General features: G+C 40.2%; 1 protein-coding gene across 1 annotated transcript in view; it reads right to left on the bottom strand.

The window, feature by feature from the left end:
* Positions 1 to 6267: 6267 nt before the first annotated feature.
* The window catches only part of frmd6 (FERM domain containing 6), a 31365-nt gene continuing 18915 nt past the window's right edge, over positions 6268 to 18717 (bottom strand). The window contains exons 7-16 of the mRNA XM_039786412.1: positions 18374 to 18529; positions 18029 to 18094; positions 17222 to 17294; positions 15342 to 15353; positions 13916 to 13946; positions 13681 to 13808; positions 12469 to 12777; positions 11354 to 11485; positions 11003 to 11094; positions 6268 to 9491 (exon numbers count right to left, since the gene is read on the bottom strand). Coding sequence (XP_039642346.1) covers positions 9186 to 9491; positions 11003 to 11094; positions 11354 to 11485; positions 12469 to 12777; positions 13681 to 13808; positions 13916 to 13946; positions 15342 to 15353; positions 17222 to 17294; positions 18029 to 18094; positions 18374 to 18529 — 1305 coding nt within the window. The 3' untranslated portion in view covers positions 6268 to 9185. The remainder of the gene's footprint in view (positions 9492 to 11002; positions 11095 to 11353; positions 11486 to 12468; positions 12778 to 13680; positions 13809 to 13915; positions 13947 to 15341; positions 15354 to 17221; positions 17295 to 18028; positions 18095 to 18373; positions 18530 to 18717) is intronic.

Raw genomic sequence — 18717 nt, 5'->3', positions numbered from 1 at the left:
GTTTGGTTTATGACAAGATACTAATGACATTCCCATCAGCATGTTAGCATTGTTATCATGACTATGTTAGCATGCCAAAGTTAGCGTTTAGCTCAAAACCCTGCTATGCCTAAGTACAAGTTCACAGAGCCGCTAGTGTAGACTTTTAATTATCCTCCAAATTTCATCCAATCTTCACCAAATTTGGAACATTGAAGTTACTATATATTACTTTAAAATGTTTCTGAAACTGTGTAATTTTTCATCTAATGATCATAAATGACCTGTAACAGCAAACGAGACTTTTTATATATAGCTTTTATTAATGCCTTTGCCCGGGTACTATTTTTCTCGCAAAGTCACAAAATGATTTACGGCAGGTAGAACGGCTCTACAGTAACACATTCTGAGGGGTCACAGATTTCTTTGTAACTCCGGAAAAGCTTCTGTTATTGTATCCAGCCAGGTAAAAGGTAGCAGGGGATTGCTATATATAGGCCTTATTGTATTTCAATTTCATTTTATTTTAGGGGTTATCTGTTATAGTTATGGCTGACACTGGGGCAGGTCTATCACAAAAAAAAAAAAAAAATAAATAAAACGACATATTCATCTTTGTAAGAGCATACTGTACATCTGCTTTCATGCATGTGCTAGCTTTGCCTGCAGGTAAACTCAGCTACTGTTACTCATCGTCACCCTACTGTTTGAATTGAACAACACGTTTTCTGTGAATCACATTTTCCTCAGCTTCATTCATGCAGATGTTATTCTCGGTGTTACTTACAGTAACAGTACACATCCAAGGAAAGATGGAGAGAGGAGGTGGAGAATTAGTGAGTCATGGTTCCTGTGAAGGCGAACACAGGAAGCCTCTATCACAGTGATCTGATAGCCCTTCCTGGGTCCCCTAAGCCAGTGGTTTCCAACCTCTTGACATCTGTCGCGTTCCAAATTTGTTCTTATGAATGAATTATAAATTGGATGTTATTTAACACTAGTCATTATTTAAAAGTGGCTACATACCTAAACATTGAATCATCAATGTTTAGGTTGTTTTGGCTTAAGTTGGCATTCTTACTACTTGCACTGGCAGAAGCTGGATGTTGTAATATTTCAACCATGTATCCATTACTTTTAATATTTCAACTGTTTATTCATTACTTTAAGCTAACTATTTTAGCAATTTATCTATTAGCCTACGATAAGCTCTTTCAACCCTTTATCCATTAGTCTAACTGTTGCAACTGTTTATATATTAGCCTACATTAAGCTAACTACTTACACTGTTTATCTATTACTACTTCAATCTTTCAATCCTTAATACATTAGCCTACTTTGAGCTAACTGTTTCAATTGTTTAGCCTACAATTTCTATTCAATTTCAACAATTTATCCATTACTTTTAGCTATCTTAAGGGTCTATTAATTCATTTGAGCTAACTGTTTATTCATTAATTTGAGCTAACTGTTTATCCTATTCACATACCTCCTGGCAGCTGCAGAAATAACCTGAAGAATTACCCCTGGGTGGGAGCTACATAGACTATGTTATGGCCTCATTGAGCATAAGCATAGGAAGTAACAGTGAAACCCCTCCCTCCCTCTATCACTGGAGAAGAGATAAATCCAGAGATTTGTTAAGTTGAAATCTGATTACTATGTTTTATTATCAGCTCTGGGGATCATCTCTGAACCGTGTGGTGTCAGTGCAGCTGTTTTGGTTAATAGGCTGGTTTATCAAGTGCTGTTAATCCACCTCTAAGAGGACACGGGCGACTTGCAGACTTGATACAACGAAAATTTCCACTGCGATAAATAGTGTTGTTTTGTATATAAGGGTGGAGCTTAAATACATGTTAGCTTTTCAGGAACTAGGAGAGACTGCTTTTGATTAAGATTGACCACGTTTTGATATTTTTGTTTTATTAATATTAACCTAAAAGGAAGAGTCCAACCCTTCAGTTTAGGTTAAAATATGACCACGTTTGACAAGTTTTTCACACAACAATGGTTATTTTTGGTGAGGAAGAGGAGGATGAAGGATGCTCAAATGATCCTGTATGAGCAGTGTTTATATCAGCGTGTATGTGTGTATGTGTGTGTGTGTTGTGTGCACGAGGGGTGGGGTTATCACGACTGGCGGTGCGGGGAGGGGGGGTGTGGGGGCTGGATTTCATTTCTGATTTGCAACCATCTGGCTCCTCCAGGCAGCTGCTGGCCTGAGCCGAGCAGAGCGCCGCCCAATGCCCCATAGGATTTACAGAGAGGTCACCACTGCTGCTGTAGACACACTGTCCCCACACACACACACACACTCATAGAGGAGTTAAGATGTATTGATGTATCAGGAAGGATGCTAATGAGAGAAAGCTCTAGAAAGAAGACAGTAGGATGAGAAGTGTAAAAATAAAAATAGTCAAATCGCTGTTAGAGGCATCATTAAGATCAGCACACTTGCTTTAAATTTAAAAACAACACATTAACGTGGTCTGAACACCTAATTCAACAAGACAAAAGAAAAGAGAAGGGAGAAAGGGGGAGGTGACAGAGAAAGAGAATGGATTTCCCCCCTCTGTGTTGCCATGGCGACAGCAGTAGATGGTGGATGACTGATTTCCTGTACAGCTGTGGAGCTTGGAGGGGAGAGAGAGAGAGAGAGAGAGAGAGAGAGAGAGAGAGAGAGAGAGAGAGAGAGAGAGACAAAGAGAGAGACACAAGTTATCTGTGTCGGAGGAAGGAGGTGGAGCTCACTGAGGAAAGCATCCATGTTTCCTCTTAAACCGTACATCAGTCTATCTCTGGTTATTCGTGTTTTCTGCCTGGATGTTTTTTTGACTGATTTAGGATTTTCTTTGAAGGTCAGAAGCCCACACAATCTGCAGCCAGAAGCAATGGTGGAAAGTAATTTCCTTAAGTACTGTACTTAAGTACAATTTTAAAGTACTTTTGAGGAGTATGTTCATTTTATGCCACTTAATACTTCTACTCCACTACTTTCATCTGACAGTGCCCCTCATAATAATTTTTCAAATTATTTTTCTAAATGCAAAAAAGTAGCTTATAAAATATGAAGCAGTTCTTTACTATTAAACTGACCAGTAGTTAATTAGGTACCTAGAATTGGTTACATATTGACAAATTACAATATTAAGTCATAATATATCAATATTAACTATAATAACACTATAAAAGGAAGGCATGTTTCTGCATAATAAATAGTTTCACTTTTGATACTTTTAGTATGTACATTTTGCTGATAATACTTTTGTACTTTTACTCAAGTAACATTTTGAATGCAGGACTTTTACGTGTAATGAAGTATGTTTAGACTATGCTATTTCTACTTTTACTTATGTAAATTATCTGAATATTTCTTCCAACACAGCCGGCCAGAAGTTACTGTGTTTAATAGAATAGAATAGAATAGAATAGCCTTTATTGTCATTGCACTGTGAAGGTACAACGAAATTTAGGGTGCTCTCACAGAGCCACCCTTGCACCACACAAAAAAATAAAAACAAACAACAAGAAAAAACAAGGAACGACATACTGTATGTCCAGGCAAGGACAAGAAACAGGCTCAGCGAGCAATATGCTCTCATTTAAAATAGTATCTACTAACATACCAAAAAATATATATATTATTTGCGTATGTATTTAAATATAAAATATCCATAAAATATAAAAGATAAAAGAATATGTCTGTAGTTATTATAAAAGTTTGGAGTGAGCGCTTATGATAGAGTATCCATGAATGTCATGGACAAAGTGAGTGTCCATGAGTATTGGCAGTCCGTATGGCCGTATTGGCAGTCTGTAAAGTACAGTAAAACAAAAAAACATAAGGTCTACTTACTTGGGGTTTGCGATGCTTTCAGCCACATCAAATGGCCTTCCTCAGCAGATAGAGTAACTCAATAATGCAGTGGGAAGTTCAAAGGCAGAGAGAACCTAAAGAAACACAGAAGTTAGCAGGTTTTTAGGCTGACCAGCAAACTGTGTAACAGATACAAAGGTTGTAATGGCTTTATTTCATAACTTTTAGGCTGGAAGACCTAACACAATACCTAAAAAAATGCAGAAACTCAGCCTTTTGGATAATCTTCACAGAATATGAGAAGAAATGTTGTATCTCCCAACTATAGTATTTTGTCAATTTAAACTAGTTTGTTTGAGAGAGATTTTGTTTGGATTATTTAGGTACAGTTTATACACAGCTGTGTGTCTCTGTCAATCTACTGTTAATTTTAATACTGGAATTAATAACCAATTAATCTACAAGAAATTTATTAAATTGCAGATTAATGTCTTTTGATTAAATGTAAATGTCTCTTTACCAAAAATCATATGAATTGGCAATTAGTGCTTTCAAAGAATTTCTAATATAGACCGTAGACCGGCTTTGGTGCTTTTCATGGACGGGGCTAGTCTGCTAGCATTAAGCTAGCTAGTTAGCTTTAAAACTTTTTCAATGCTAGCTAGCTAGCTAAAGTTAGCTGTTTTCCCTCTATCATTATTGGACTTTGCTACTGCCTCATTTATTTATGTTGAATAACAAGCTGACACATCGATTTATCAAAATAGATACTGTTCAATGACATATAACAGCAAGTGGTAAAACAAAAACTAAATTGGGTTTTATCTTAGCTCTCATAGCTAAAGTTAGCTCTTGTTTTAGCTTTAACGTTAGTTAACTGTCTCTGTCAGAGTGCAGTTAACGTTACAGTGTTTTTTTTTTAATATATATATATATATATATATATATATATATATGTATATATATATATATATATATATATATATATATATATATATATATATATATATATATATATATATATATATATATATATATATATATATAAAGGTAACTATTAACAAAAGGTTTGCTTACCATTTTCTTCCAGACATAGCTAGCTGAAGGTTTGTTTCGAAGGGAGTCGCCAACAGAATCAAAATTATTACCTTACCAAAGTAGCTAGCTAAGTTTTCCAATTGCAAGGAATTTGCTTTGGTGTGGTTTGGTACATACATACAAAGGCTGCTACAGTCAAGAACATACATAATACATAGCCTATTTATCAATAAAAAGTGTATAAAAAGACAACAAACACAGGATGTACAATAACTGTTTTAGAAAAGGGAAAGAAGGAAGGCTGTACGGTTAAGTGGAGGGTGTGCACAAATATTGGATCAGATCCAGGATGTGCGCTCATGTAACGTGTAGTGACTGAGGGTGGGGGTTAAGAGTCTGACAGAGACTGTCAGTGGGGGTCCCTTGTTGATGAGCTGACCATTGCAGCTAAAAAAAACAAAAAAAAACTGGATGAAATAAAAGCCCAAGTCATGATCCATCTCAGTTTGAGACAGATTGAGTTTGGCACTGTCCCTCAGGTACCTCACAGGAAATAGAACGCTTCACATGCTGTTCTAGAGTCAATGCCAGGTCAATAGTGTCACCTAGATATATGAGGTAGGCTACATTTAACAGGCGAGAAGGAGAGGGAACCAAGGCGCCACTTCACCTTAGGGACAAGGAAAGCTAGGAAACAGATTTAATCAGAATTAAAGTGTAGGAAAGTATCAGCCATCGAATTTAGTGCTATACAAAGAAAAATGTAGTTACTCCATGTTTAAATAAAAGCTCCCACAATTTATTTGTGTAGGCCTACTTTATAGTTGACAAGCATGATGTTGAATGCCACATTGATGTTTTCACTGTCCTAGTAGCCAGTTGCTCAGGATCTAAGATTATATATATATATTTATGTGACCGATGTTCTGCTTTTTGACAAAATTTGTTGTGTTTGAGCTGATGCATCCAAGTGGACAGGTGGCAGGAACAGCACTGCTGGTGTCTCATGTGCCAGACAATACCGCCACCTTCAGGCCAAACTGATACTTACATGAACGTGTGTTAATACCTGTTTTATACTGTCTATGGTTAACACCAGAGGGCAGCACACACTAATTAAACATTTTGGGGCTGTGTTACAGTACCTCCACTAGGGACCAACCTATATAACATTCTCATCTGATAACCACATTTATTATATTTTAATGGCAGAACATACAGAATATGAATTGTATGTTTGTTATTGGAGATAAACATGTTTCCTGGGTAGATTAAAGGCCACAACTAAACTGAATGGAAAATCAATGTATTTCCTTTTTTTTTATTATTATTTTCTCTATACGTTCCATTGTTATACTGCCTTTTCCGAAATTAAAAAACGAAATAAACTGTAACTTAGTACCACTTTAAAAATCACCACAACAGTACAGAACTTTGGCAAATAAATGTACCTTTTTATTGGATATTGAGGGCGTTAGTACCAAGAAGGCACAGACCAGACTTCATAATTACAAATCATTTCTTCAACTACAGGGTGACAAAAAAAAAAAAAAACTTTCATTTTTTTCCTGAAGGGAGCTCCTTTCACAGAAAGGATTATGAACACAGACATACAGACTCTTACTTAGTGTAAGTATGACCATATATTGAAGTCAGAAAAGGAAGTTAAGAACAAATTATGAAGACTTTAAGGACATGGGTTATGACTGTATGGCTATGTACCTTAACACATATTGTTTTAATATAAGAAACATCATTGTCCATCAAAATGTGACTTGACATTTTCCATTAATGAATAGAAATAATTATAAGTTTAAATAGTGAAAGAAAAAAAAAAAAACCTGTAAGAAATATAGAAGTTGTTTTTAATTACATAGCAGTATCAAATTCATGTATTTGTTAGTGTTAGATAAATGTATGTAAATGTTAAAACCCTTGTTCAGATGCTGTATTGCACGTGTCAAACTCAAGGCCCCCTCGGAAATTTTGATCCGGCCCGCATATCAATTTAGGTTCACAATAAATTTCGGCCCACCTAGTTTTTGTCACTTTTGCTGACGCTTTTGGCACTTTTGCTGACGCTTTTGGCACTTTTTGCCCCCCCCCCCGTTTTTTAAGTTGTTTTTGTCGCTTTTTTCGGCCTTTTTTCTATGATGGCTAAGGAACTTTTTTGCTGACTTTTTTAGGGCTTCATGTCGAACAAACTGTAAGGGAGAAGACTTTATAAGACATGCAATAATACAGTCAAAGATGTTTGACTTTTTCAAAATTAAAGCATGTCAATAAACTCTAAATGTCTGGCCCTTGATATGATTCTTATTTTCCAATGTGGCTCTTAGTGAAACTGAGTTTGACACTACTGCTGTATTGGGTCTGTGAAAACTGTGGGTTTGAATAGACATGGGGTAACTTAAAGCTGAACTGGGATGACTCAGAAAAAACAACAGTGATCTAAAATGTAAATTCTTGTACGAGTTTCACAACATACGCTCGGCTTAGCTATTGATTCAGATTTTGTTACCTTCGGATAAAGCTGGGCTAGCTGTTTCCAGTCTTTATGCTAAGCTAATCGTCTTCCGGCTTTATCTTCATGGCTATAGCTATGTATTTACTGTACTGACATGAGAGTGGTATCAAGTAATTCTGTGGTCATGATCAAAGTTATGGTGCAGTATTTTCCTCCTAATTCAAACAAGAGAAGAAGATACAAATGTGGTGGTATCTATCTAAAAAAGAACAATATTATTGATTTAAATCAGACAAAGCTGTTACAGTGGCACTTTGAATCTGAGCTGCATGATTTATGAGTAAAAAAAAAACCCAAACACCTTTGTTTTTGAACCTGCAACAACTTCCTGTCCTTATTTCAAACAAGTTGTACAACAGGCTCCAGTTCTTTTGAATCTTACTGTGACATTAAAAATGATAAAAAACCAGTCTGTCTTGTTCAGAGCCACAAACATCACATGTCCTTAATACTGTCACATACATTTGCCCGTAATACTGAATGACATCAACCGCACGCAGAATAACTGTTCAACGTACACAAGTCTGGACAGTTCATACAAAAATACAACATGTAAAACGACAGGATGGAAAATAAAAAATAAAATGTTAACAAATTCCAGTTTAAATGATGGATGAAACAAAACGGAAGACAACAAGAGTGAAAGACAACTGAGCAGAGAGTAAGACGTACATGTACGTATGCATCAAAATGTACGGTTTGATTTGGCCGACAGCCAACCAGACTCCATTTTGAGTCTATGTTACAGGGAAGCTTTTGTGGCCGCTAACTCGACACGTCAGGACACGTAGGAACTTACTCAACCTCATTCCTCCCGGGAAACTCTGTCAGAGTTCACAGGACATGAAACAGTTTGAAATCAAGTCTTTTTGACATTTAAGATGCTGAAGAACTGGCTTGAAGCGTGTGTGTGTGTGTGTGTCTGTGTGTGTATGACATTGAAAAAATAATGTTTAGAATTCTGATGGCTCTGATTTTTAGAAATGACTAAGGTGAGTGTGTTTGATTGTCAAGGCCATGGTTTGACACCTGCATAGTGTGATGAAGGCACATGGGGGTTCACATGATTCAGAGATCAGTCTGAGAGGGAGGGGAGGGGGGGGGGGCAGAGTTGGCACACTGCACTTCCTGTTGAGATCAAATGAATTGGCGTAGAAGAAGAAACCAATGCTATTGCCTCTCAAAGGGTTATGGGTTCATCTTCCCTCCCACCACGACACTGACATGTTTTTTTGTTGTTGTTTTTATCATGGTTGCACATTGAGAAAAAGTTGCACATAGTTTATTTCCATTTCTTGTCTTTGGTTCGTAGCTCAGAGTGATTTTGTCCTTTGTGTCCTCCAGGGAAAATCTTTGCTATGCTCTTCATGTCGGTGCACGAGTCTCTGTCTGCTGTAAGCCTATGTGCACGCACACATACACTCTGTTTAAGTATAAAGCAGGCAAACACGACGTGGTGTTCTTGAAAACCAGTTTGGAGTAGACAGATTTGAATAAAAAGGTTTTTTCTTAAGATGACATGATCCCTTTTGTTTCCTTTCACACAGGGGAGCAGCTCAGGTTACGTTTTAAAGATGCAGGTTTCTCTTGAACCAAATGTCCGTTCTTTAAGTTCCCTTTTCAGAGTCCTCCATGTTTGTTCGTTTATTATGTGTTGTTCTTTTGAAGTGGTAAGTGAAGGGACAGCCAACTTGCCAGTTTACTCATCCTAGAAACCAGCTCTCCCAACCCTCTCTCTCTTGTCTCGTTCCCTGAGGGCTGAAACACCTCCACATCGGAGCAAAGAGCTCACCCTAAGGGGTCGCCTTGTTTCCGCCTCCGTCACACCACGAACTCGGGGACCTCGTCGCTGGTCAGGTCCAGGGAGAAGTACTTGTTGGTTCTCTTGATGGGAAACGGGTGCTGCTCCAGCATGCCGGCACGCTGATCGGCGAGGCCCTGATAGCCACTGCTGCCGCCGCCGTCGCCACCGTCGCTCAGCTCCTGGGCGCAGCCGAATGTGTAGCTGTGGGCGGTGTCCTGGCAGAGCTCCGCCCACTGCAGGCAGTCCTTCTGGTAGAGCCGCACGTCGTCAAGAGACTGGCTGTGTCGGTCGGTCGAGGACTGAGGCTTCCTGCACACAGGTGTCTGCAGGCGGAAAACAACAAATCAAATATTACTTTTTAGTAATAGTATTTTATAGTACCACCTCAGTCGAGGTTCCAAGCGAGCTGAGGCGAGCCGAAAAGGTGACGTGAAACCCTGCAGGCTGCTGACTGGTCGGTAAGAATCGTCACTGATCACTGCATTGCTAGCGAGAGACGGCATTTTTAAATAGTTTAGCCAGCGGTGGTTTTTTGCTGCCGGAGGCTCCACGCAGAGCTTTCTCCGTAGCATACAAGTGGCCTGATGTTTATACTTCTGCGCTGGTGTGTGCATGTGTGATGTGTGTGTGTGGGGAGCTGGTGAGCGAGGGAGAAGTGAGAGAGTGACGGCGATTATCGCCGCAGCGAGTAGCGACTCTAGAGTCATATAGTGAGAGAAACAAAGTGTCTCCCCTGTTCTTTCTGACCACGGTGGGAAATCTGGAGCAGTAAACGTTAACTATCTCTTTGATATCATGTTGTTTACGGAGAAGGAGAACCAGGAAATGAGTCGGGGAAAAGCAACGCTACTAAGCCACGCCCACGGCAGTCACTATGACGACCAGCCACGCTGAGGCGGTACTAAAATCTGCAATGGAAAACGGACGCACAGCGCGTCGAGGCGAGTAGAGTCGAGTAGAGTCAAGGCGAGTCGAGCAGGTACCATGTAATGGAAAAACGCCATTTGACAGCTACAATGTAATACTGCACTGAACAACATAGTCTCCTTAAACAAGCCGGACCGTCCCACATATTGATCACATCGCAAAGTGAATGAAAGAATATAGACCCAGCTACTGTGGAGAATATAAACTACAAGGTGATGTAGCCGGATCACAGTGTTGTGGTGGGGATGTCGATCCGATGCTGAACAATAACTTAAAAACCTACGCGGTAGATATTTGTAGCGGGAGTCACCTTAACCCCCGCTCAAATATGAATCCGTTTTACTTTGTGACTCCTACAACGGTTCTTTTGCTAATGCAAAGCAGTAACAACAGGGTGGAAGGTTTTTCTTGAACTTCCAGTTTTGACTCGATGTAAAAGACATAAGATGCACTTCATGATTTTGTCTATAGATCAGCATTGACTAAATATCTAGTAAACAAGCTTAATAATACGGTTTGATTTATTTTTTAGTTTAGAGGAGTGTTTGGAGTATGATTGGAATATAGTTTGATATTTATTCTCTTTATTATCTACCCAAGATCTTCCTCGAAAACATTTTATACAGTTAAATACATTTTGTATTATTACAAGTGCCTTTTTCATTTCGAGTGTTAATAAAAAAAAAAAAGCCATTCATAGTCCGTATCTCCTGAGAAGCAGCTCCCTGTATGATTGTTGAACATCACTAGAAATTTGATTCTTTAAATCTGAAGACACAAATTGAAATAGCTGATCAAACAGCTACACAGTAAATATCCTTATGTGACAGTCTGTCATTTACTGTATGACCAGCTATCAAATATGACTAAGAAAACTAAGCCGTTAATGCACTTAAATGTGAATTACCTGCGGCAGAGACTCAATGCTCTGTCCTCTCATCTTGACGACGGTCTCGGAGGAGCTGGAGGTGGAGGAGCTGACGTCTTTTACTATCAGTCCTGGGGAGAACAGATGAGAACATTCAGCTACAGAATGACACAACTCTTCATCAGCCTACCGTGGCTCAGTGTGGATTTGCTTGGACGGCTGCCATTAAAAATAATTACAACCAAATACTTTTAGCTCATATTGCTAGAAAGCTTTAACAAGAATTACCTTTTGCACACGCTACAGCTCACCCTGAAGGAGTCTTAACTCAAAGTTTCAAAAGTAAATTGGTAAAAGTAGAGCAGAAAGCGTGCGAGACTGCATCTGTACCTGAGTATCCGTTGGTCTGATCAGGAGACATGGTCAACATGTCCTCAGTGATGTGGATACACAGCTCCTGGTCCAGGGCCATCTCATGAAGCTCCTCGTAGTCTTTGGGGTCGTCCACAAGCATCTCAATCTCTGAAGGAACAAAAACCCCTCTGAATTACTACTAACTTTCAACTGGTAATATGCATGTTTCTATTGTCTTGTCCTTTTTGCAGCACTGTTAGTGCAAGGTAGTCATTGTGGATGAGTTGGCCGGCCATCAGTGTGTCCAGTGAGGACCTTTTTAGTTTCTATAGGTATACTTTTCTTTGATTAGCTATAGTGGTTATTGTTACAGATGCTAATTATCCAGTTCTCATTGTGTTTATTTTGAACAAACTGCTAAAGCAGCTGACACAAATGTCAAATACTTCACTTTATGTGAATTCTTCTTTAGAAAAGCAAATATTCCATGAAACAGATGCTAGGTTGTATCATTGTTGTTGTGGAAAATTTAGTTACTTCAGCACTAAAAACAACGCATTGAGAACATGAGATTACCACCATAACTACACTTCTACTCATGAGAAATGCCAATCAGTTAAAACACTGATGCGGTTATATGTTCAACTTTTTTCTGACTGTGTATTTATATCATTTTGGGATGAAAGATTAACTCAACATTAGTCTATATCGACAACGTTTCATTTCCAGGATTGGTCAGGTGCCGCTGGAGGTTCCGCCAGTTGTCTGTCACCTTCCTCTTTCTTTGTGTTGGCGTTCTAAACTCCGGTGGATTTCTGAGGACTATGGTTAACTGCTCCTCAGATCTCTGCAGGGTAAATCCAGACAGCTAGCTAGACTATCTGTCCAATCTGAGTTTTCTGTTGTACACCTAAAACAACTTCTGAACATACACATGTTCCACCAAAACAAGTTCCTTCCCGAGGCTGTTTTGCAGAGGCACTATTGCTCCGTCCGGCGCTTATGATTGGTTTATAGAAATGCCAATAAACCAGAACACGTTTTTCTCCCATCCCTGAATGCTGTGTGGACTAGCCAGACCTTCCTCCGCGGCGCTGTGGAGGAAGGTCTGGCAATGCGAGACTAACTCAACATCGACTCCCCACTCGTACCATCATCATCGAGTATGCGCTCCTTGCCGCTGCTCTCGATGCCGGAGGTGTGTGAGCTCCCGTGGCTGGTTGTGGACGAGCTGCAGGTTCGTAGGGGCCTGTGCGGGGCCTGACTCGGGGCCCTGAAGCTGTCCGTCTCGATGCCCGAGGTGTGTGAGCTGCCGTGGCTGGTCGTGGAGTGGCGGGACAGGCGTTTGTGATGAGACATGCTCCCTGCGCTGCTGCCGCTGGCCCGGGAACGTTTGTCCAGATGGTCCATGTCCAGTTCCAGAGCATCGCTGATGTACGACTCCCTGTACTGCTTCTTCTCTGAAATCAGCCAAACATAGACACATTTTAGGATTTATAACAGAGTGGATATAGTTCAAAAACGTCCATGTACAAAAACTTGGGAAATACTGTCTTTAATTATAACCCCTAAAGCAAGAGTTCAACATTTTGGGAGATTTTTTAACCTTTATTTATCCAGGTAAGTCGATTGAGAACAATTTCTCACTTGCAACGACGTTACATTTACACAGTTCCACATTCATACCTGGAAGCTCCCCAGTACAACCACAGTCCGATCTGCTGGCCACTGAGCAGCTCCACTGGAGCGGTTGGGGTTAAGGGCCTTGCTCATAGGCACCTCAGTGGTGGTAATGAGGGAGGGACAAAGCGCTGTTCTTTCACTTTCCCCACCCAGATTTTATCCTGCCGGTCTATGCCACCACTGTCCCCAGATTACTTGTTTTCTTGCAGATAGTTAAATGAGAAGATCGATACCACTCTCATATCGGTCTATGAAATATAAAGCTATAGCCTGAAGCCGGTCAGCTTAGTTTAGCATAAAGACTGGAAGCAAGGAGAAACAGCTAGCCTGGCTCTATCAGAGTGTAACAGAATCCACCTACCAGCACCACTAAAACTCACTAATTCACACATTATGTCTCTTTTGTTTAATCTGTACAAAAACAATCGTGTAGAGACGAAAATTTGATTTTACAGGGTTATTTGCCGGACTATTTCTTGGGATTGAGCTACCAGGTGACCAACAGAGACTCCAAGAGGTTACTGGTCCCTCCTCTGTTGTATTTCTGACAAGGTAGCTGCTTTAGGAGTTGTTGTATTTAACTAAAATCTGGAAGTTTATAACATTTAACTATGTAATTGTGTCTTGACACACAATGTAAGACATGATAAGATCAAATTGCTGTAAAAAAAAAAAAATACCTTCGTTTTCCTCCAACCGGCGGACTTGTTTGAGAACAGGCTGCAGGTTCATGTAGAGCCGGTGGCTGTTGCTGAGCAGCTGCAGGAGGTGGCGAGAGCGCAGGGGACAACCTGTGTAGTAGATGAGTTACTCGAGCGAGACATGAAAACGGGGTGTTAGATTACAGGAAAAGTCTGTGATTTATAGCAGTTAATAATAAAAGATTATGAAATAGGAATGTGGATTTCAAATTAAGATTGAGCGCCAGGAAGGCCCGAGGGCAGACCTCAGAGGAGAACCAAAGTCTGTTCTTGAAAACTATTCTGTAGCCAAACACACTGCAACCATCATCCCACGTATCTGTTCTTCATTTCTTCCAACAGACACTGAAACTGAGCATTGTTGAGCAGTTTTGATGATTTTCCAGGGAGACGACATGTTGGCTGAATACACGGAAAAACTAAAATGGCGGTTTTGTGCTTTCTCCCGCGCTTTTTGGCAAAGGCTTGATCCAATAACAGCTGTCTTTGGTGTCAGCGGGGTTGTTTTCAATACAGGCCTATAAACATTTCTGCAAGGGTTTGGACTTTCAAAAAGGCAGAGGCTGGGTTTAAAGCCCTGGAAAATGCAAAGAGCTGCACATTTCTGACCACAAGCTTTCACTTTTTCAGCCAAGCGTTTAAAAACAAAAAAAACAGCTTAATCCAAGTATGTTTAAAGCCTGTGCATAGGTAGGGAAGCACATTATAGGTGTTCAGATCTGTACTATCGGAAAATTAGTTTATAAAAACCTGTGTAACATTTGCTCATTGACTCATTTGCTTTCCTATAAAAACAACATTTTCTCTGGGCAGAGGTATCCTTGAGGCTGAAAGACTTCCTCTTCAAATCCCTGGACCTGCAGGAAAACTCTGGTTGGGAAAATGAAGTCGAGTATTTGTCTTTAACCTCAAACTGCCCCTCTTCAGCTCCTAGGCAAACTGAGTAAGACAAAGCAGGTTACGGCGGCATTAAAACTCTATTCTCCCAGGTGATTTGAACTCTTTGTACAATCGGCTGGTTTTGCTTGGTTTTTACTCCTTTTACTTACTACGGTACACGTCTTAGCCACGCCTGCTGTAAATGTTGCTGTTATTTTCAGGATAAGTTACACTTCTCAGAAATGCCACAATTGGCCTGTGAGTGGCGATGCAGTTTTAAATTGTTTCGGCGGTTTTCGACACATTAATTTATTAATGCCACTCTTCACATTGTTTTTTTCTTATTCCTATATGGGATCAAATCTTCCCATCATGCTTTGAGAAAGTCAGTCAGTTAACTGTGGCTTTCTGCCGCCTTAATGTCATATCACAATTACTGTAATCACCAGTTTCTGTCTTGTAAATCATAACATTCAAGTCATAATTATCACAAAGAAACTGAAAGCTCTGTAATAGTGTATCAAACGATATGGACCTGCCTAAAAACCAAACAGACATGGACGCCTCATATCAGCCTGATTCCATAATGAAAGGGAATTAAACCCAAATTGTATAGATAAAGTGCTATTTTGTCAAAGCACAGTATTTGTAACCCTCACACCTCATACAACCGTCTTAAGTTGTCTGATGACATAAATGTTCTTGAGTTGTAAACATGGGAATCTTTCCCATCCATCCCACGAGTCATGAATCGGACAGACACCTAAATCTCTCTTCTTTTTTTGTCCAAATCTGCACCATGGAAAGTCATAATGGGCTAGCTACTAGAAGTCCCTGTTTGCACTGTAACTATGAATCTGTTTGATATTTGTGCATTCTGGATTGACTGAGTTTGAATTTTTTAATGCAAACTGCATTTATCAGGCTCTTGGGGTTAAAATAGTTAAAGATAATTCAAAATCCACACACACTGTATTAATGGCTTCCCTACTGGTGGTAACTCTATTCCAGGCCAAATACACTCAGCAGCAGACTGGTGTCAAGTGGCAGGTTATTAAAAGGTATTCAGACGCCACTTAGAAAAGTTTCTTGTTTCATGCAGTACACATGGTCATTCCATCTAAAATCTCTGCTTAGGACAGCTGGACACCCTTCTCCACCTTCCAACACGATCTCCCAAACAGGCCACACACAGCGAAGACTCCTCGCATCACCCACGCGGCCGTTTTCATCCAACAATCCCTCAACAAGACCAGCATCAACCAGAGAGGCCACTAGCAAGGTTGAGGCAAAGTTTTAGATCCAAAATCACGACTCACGAGGGTATTACTTCATTTCAGCTTTCAGGCGGGAGTAGATCACACTATCACAGGCTCAAGAGAAGCATATATGCAACTTTGGTTTCTCTTATTGCATCAAAAACACTGACACACCTTTTCTAACACCGAACAGAGAACATGCCCCTCCTCGATTTAAACCTTAATACAAAAACGAGCTAAAGTCATTGTGGCCAAATATCCTGAATAAAAAAAAAAAAATTCCCCCCTGAAACCATTGCAACATCTGGTGTTTATTGACCCACACGTCCCTCCACCCTGCTCCGCGCTCTGGCTCGTTCGGCCGTAGCTGCAGCCGCGGTGGCAGTGGTGTTGGATGACGTGACTCGTGGGTGGGGTGGAGGAGAAAGCCTGTTATTCAGGAGAAGGGTGGGACAGGGCCACGAGAGGCCCTTCACGTCCACAGCGAAACCACAGCGGTTCACTCTCACGACGCTGCAGACAGCAGACACAAGGAAACCACCCAAAAAACAAGGATGCGGAAAAAAACAGGATGTCTTTACCGGTGAACTGTGTGGCAGATGCGACGGTTGTTTGCACCAAAAATTTGTCCGAAGCAAAACTCACCACAAAACCTTCTGGGACAACAAAGCACGTTTGGCCAGGGGCCGTACAGTCATGAAACCTGCTTATAAAGTCCAAAGTTCAAATAAACAAGTAGCCAAAATTAGAGTCACAAGGGCTCGCTTTTGTTCAAAAGCAGTGATAAGCAATAATGACCACTCTGGATTGTGATGAATAGCCGACTGGCAGTAAAAGTGAAGCCGTCAGAGTGAAACAGATATATAGTAAGCCGCTCTGCCTTCCTGTGATAACAGAAACCCTATGGAAGCAAATTAACCGACTGCTGTGCATGCTCAGCTTAACAACAGGCTGAGTCAGAGCACAGATGAGAAGATTTAACAGATTTCCTTTAAAGGGCACAGAGACACCAGTGATAATTGATAAAATGAATAAATCAAGAGACACGTATATCATATGGGAGAAAATACTGCTGCATGAAAATATGTATATATATGTGTGTGGTGTGTGTGTGTGTGTGTGTGTGCGCGCACACATGCAAGGAAAGTCTTCCTAAATCCCTGATTAGTTCCAGAGGTCTTGCAGGGCTAAGATAAAACAGCAGTGTGGAGAAAAGAAGCCTTGCGTAAAAATTTCCACGACCCTGAGCAGGATCTAGGCTTTTTTTTTTTTTTTATCGCCATGAGCCAGGGGGATGCTTGGGTTTCGTCATCGCTGGAATGACTAAAAAAGACTCTACCTACGAAAACTGTGTTGGAAAAGGTTGTGATGGTGCATCTGACTTACCACAAATACCAGTTTTCCCACGTTGGTCCAGGGGAAGTCGTACAACAGTTGCCTCACAGACCCAACATTCTGCAACGCAAAAGAACAGATACATGAAGTCAATAATTAGATGTGCGGTCATATTTTTCCACTGATTAAAAATTCAACAAAGATACAATAACACTACTGCATCACACTGCAAAAATCGCCCTCTTTAGAAGTAACATTTGTCTGTTATTCAGCTCTGAAAGTCTTGTTTTGTTGCATAAAACAAGTAAGAAATCTACCAGTACAGTAAGATTTTTTTCTACCTCTTAAAGATCACAATCAACTTATTCAGGAATGAAGAATGAGTGTAGCAATATGTCTTATTCTTTCTTCTGGCTGTAATTAACGATAGTGCTTTTGCTAAATCATCGTTTAGGCTATAATATGTTAGAAAATAGTGCAAAATAGCCCAGACTGATGTAGACATCTTCAAAATGCTAATTTTAGATACATGAAGATATTCAGTGTAATGTTTATTAAGAATGTTTACAATATAAAATGAACAAAAACAGGGAGATACTTCTAGAAACTTCTTTAAAAAAGGATTGAAATAATCCGAGTACACTGGCAGATTTCACATTTTAAGAAAACAAGACTTTAAGCATTCAATGCAATGGATAAAAATGACTTGATAAGATAGAAGATGTTTACAGTGATGCTATTTCAGAAAGCAGGATTGCATAAAGCAGGAAACTGTATCAGTAATCTCTCAGGAATCAAAAAAATCTTAAAAACCACATTACACACAAGCTTGATTGTAAAGAAACGTGAAATACCTGAAATATTTGGATACCACGTAAAGTCAGTCCCAATGTAAGAGATGCCTCTACTTCCTTCTTGTCCTGTTGAGAGATCAAATCAAATATATATACCAGGCAAAGATGAAGTCAAATCTAATATATTAGAATAACCTGAAATCTAATGAGATGTAAATGCAGTATATGCTCCCTTAGCTAAATATAAAACTAGCAAAGCAACACAGTCTGTGAGGCAGTATTGATATCTGCACATCAAGATTAATCGTCTTGGATAGACACAATAATGTCATTGTGTTGGAAAAGACAACGCAGGAGAAAGCCACTGTAGCTAATTAACATCTGATCCTGTACTCCATCTCTTACCTTGTAGAGTCTGTAGTAGTGGACAGTGACGTCATCAAGCTGGGCACACTCCTTAATGTATTTGAGGTGCGCCTCTGAAGCCGTGAGGGCAAACTGGTCTTTGTGCATGTTGGGGATATGCCTCAGGATGTACTCACGGCCGCGCTTGGCTATCACCTGAGCGGGGAGAGGAAGAGGGAGGCATCAGGCTTGTACAGACTCGGTACAGCAGGTCGGCAGCACAGGTTGCCAATAAGGCTGGAGACGCTTCCTGCCACAGCGCAAACAGATGTCAACCTGGAGACCGAACGAGAGCCAGAGGCACCTACCGGAAACACACTCGCTAAGCTTTGCATGTGGCTTTT

This window comes from Perca fluviatilis, chromosome 20 (genome assembly GCF_010015445.1).
Source record: "Perca fluviatilis chromosome 20, GENO_Pfluv_1.0, whole genome shotgun sequence".
Classification (NCBI taxonomy): Eukaryota; Metazoa; Chordata; class Actinopteri; order Perciformes; family Percidae; genus Perca; species Perca fluviatilis.
The sequence above is the reverse complement of the archived record's forward strand: the minus strand, read 5'-3'. Positions and strand labels throughout refer to the sequence as shown.